At 49.2% G+C, this 2536-nt stretch overlaps 1 protein-coding gene across 1 annotated transcript in view; it reads left to right on the top strand.

The window, feature by feature from the left end:
* Positions 1-2536, top strand: part of TMEM180 (transmembrane protein 180) — a 6122-nt gene that overhangs the window by 536 nt on the left and 3050 nt on the right. The window contains 3 exon segments of the mRNA XM_010187064.1: positions 112-200; positions 957-1406; positions 2293-2410. Of these exon segments, the coding sequence (XP_010185366.1) occupies positions 112-200; positions 957-1406; positions 2293-2410 (657 nt within the window).

Raw genomic sequence — 2536 nt, 5'->3', positions numbered from 1 at the left:
TCCTGCTGGCTGTTCAGCGTGCCAGCTCAGTGCTGCTTGCTTCAATAACAGAACTGAGCCTTTGTGGGAGCTGTCCTGTGGCTTGTTTCATTGTCCTGTTTTCTTTCCTAGACGGTGTTTCTGATCTGGAACAGCCTCAATGACCCTCTCTTTGGCTGGCTGAGCGACAGGGTGTTCCTTAGCACGCAGCAGTAAGTTCGGTTCCACTTCTGGCCAAGGCTGGGAAATTGCTCAGCCTGTGGGGGAGATAATGTGGAATTCACAGCTTTGAAATAATGGTGTGGGGATGGTCCCTGGGCCATTGAACTCTTGGGTGGCTTTTCCTGGCATCTTTGCAGTTCAGTGCTCTTTGCATGTTGTTTCAGTTCCTGGCTCTGTACAGTCACACATCTACTGAGCAGATAACAATCACACGAGAGGTACAGAACCTAAAATACGGTCATCTGAAACCTCAGGCCCCTTAGTGGGGTGTTGGAGAGTGTCCGCATGTGGTTTGGGACACACAAGGAGGGGAAAGGGCAGTTATTTCCACCTGGAATGCCTCCGTCCAGTTGTTCCCAAACTCCCGGGATCATGGATCACCGTTGGCTATTAGCATTTCTCGTGTGTTTACATCAGACTTTTCACAAAAATCATGGTGTGGCTTCCTGTACCTAGTGAAAGCTTTTTAAGTGCTCCTTGAAATAATTTACATTGTGCAAACAGACAGTGCAGAACTAGCAGGGAGAGACATGCTCTGGAGAAAAGAATCCGTTTCCTTCACACCTTTTGGCCTTTTTAAACCCATATTGGTGGTGTATTCACATATTAGCTGAGAAGGTATCTAATGTGGGTGCTTGTACATGAGCAAAAGCTGGTTTTGTGTTTATGCCACTAACACAGCTTCCTTGGAGAAGGAGAATATGTGGTCGTGCAGGGTTTTGCCCAGGTGTCTAAAGTCTTGTCTTCTCTTGCAGGCCAGGAGCAGAGATTTCTTCCCCAGAAGTAGTTTTGAAGAGGCTCAGAGCGCTAAGCCACAATGGCCCCCTCTTTGCCATCTCTTTCCTGGCTTTCTGGGTTGCCTGGGCTCATCCTGGTGTGCAGTTCCTTCTTTGCCTTTGCATGTACGACAGCTTTCTCACCATGGTTGACCTCCATCACAACGCCTTGCTCGCAGACCTGGCTGTTTCAGCGAAAGACAGGACCAGCCTCAACTTCTACTGCTCCCTCTTCAGTGCCATAGGCTCCCTCTCTGTCTTCATGTCCTACGCGGTGTGGAACAAAGAGGACTTCTTTTCTTTTCGCATATTTTGCGTTGTGCTGGCCCTCTGCTCCATCGTTGGTTTTACCCTGTCCACGCAGCTGCTCCGCCAGCGGTTTGAAGCTGATGGGAAAGCAAAATGGGACCAAGAATCAACCCTAAAAGAGTAAGTGTCACCAGTTCCATGGCAGGGACAAAGACCTGGCATAGATTTGTAGGGTCCTTTTACGCACTGCAGCAAACTAAATGGAAAGATCCAGGACACGGCAAATTTTTGTTATTCATCTATGGTTCTTGTTTGTCGATACAGTGTTCAGAATCGCCTCTGTCACACTGGCTCCTAATGCCCTCTGAAAACAGGACAAAACTATCTTGTGACACCCCTGGCCCAAACTGAAGGCAGAGCCCTGACTTGCTGTATGGCCATCCAGTGTTTGGAACATGAAATGAGTTAATATCTAGAGCACCCAGTGAAGCCTGTGAGTGGCAAAATGTCAGCAGCAGCTTATCGTGAAAGCGTTCCTGCTTGAGCATGAGACCTCCTTGCTGCCCATTCCTGCGGAGTTGGACAAGCAAATGTCTCTTACTCTTTTGCTCGCTTTAGCTACCTGGTAGTGGCTGGGCTATTGGTAGGCCGTGACACAGCTATTTTTCCTGTTCAGCTCCCTTGCTTTTCCCTGGGCTGCCTCACTCATGAGCTGCAGGTGTTATGCTGTACTAACACAGCAGGTCCTGGTGAGGTTTGCCAGGTGAGCTAACTGCAGGGATCTGGAAGAGGAGTGTATGCATAGTGGAATGGCTCATAAGAGGAGAATGCTTTTATGGGCAGAAATCTGAATTTTGGCTTAGAAGACAAATGTTCTCTGGGAGGCCTGTTGCCTGTGGTTCTTGCTAGCAATAAGCAAACATCGTAGGCTCTACTGGGAGGGAAGGTTGGGATGGGAGCTAAGGGGAGAGAGCTCTGCATGTATAAAGCAAAAGTTCTGGCCTCTCCCCTGCTTGGTGTGAGGGATTTACAGTTCCTTCTATTCTTTTTCCTCCTCTCCCTTTAGGCTGTACATTGAGAAACTCTCTGTCCCCCAGGAGAAGAGGATCACCCTGGCAGAGTATCTCCAGCAGCTCTCCCGGCATCGCAACTTCCTCTGGTTTGTCTGCATGAACCTCGTCCAGGTATGTGCAGTGGTGACATGTCATGACTCAGAGGCTGAGCACTGGCTGTGAGATGGTGATTCAGCAGCAGTATGTGGGTTCCCCAGGAAGGGCAAAGGTTTTTCCAGCACCCACTTGCTCTTGGAG

The sequence above is a fragment of the Mesitornis unicolor genome, unplaced genomic scaffold (genome assembly GCF_000695765.1).
Source record: "Mesitornis unicolor isolate BGI_N332 unplaced genomic scaffold, ASM69576v1 scaffold37936, whole genome shotgun sequence".
In the NCBI taxonomy this organism is placed as follows: domain Eukaryota; kingdom Metazoa; phylum Chordata; class Aves; order Mesitornithiformes; family Mesitornithidae; genus Mesitornis; species Mesitornis unicolor.
Note: the sequence above shows the minus strand (reverse complement) of the source record. Positions and strands in the feature narration are given on the sequence as shown.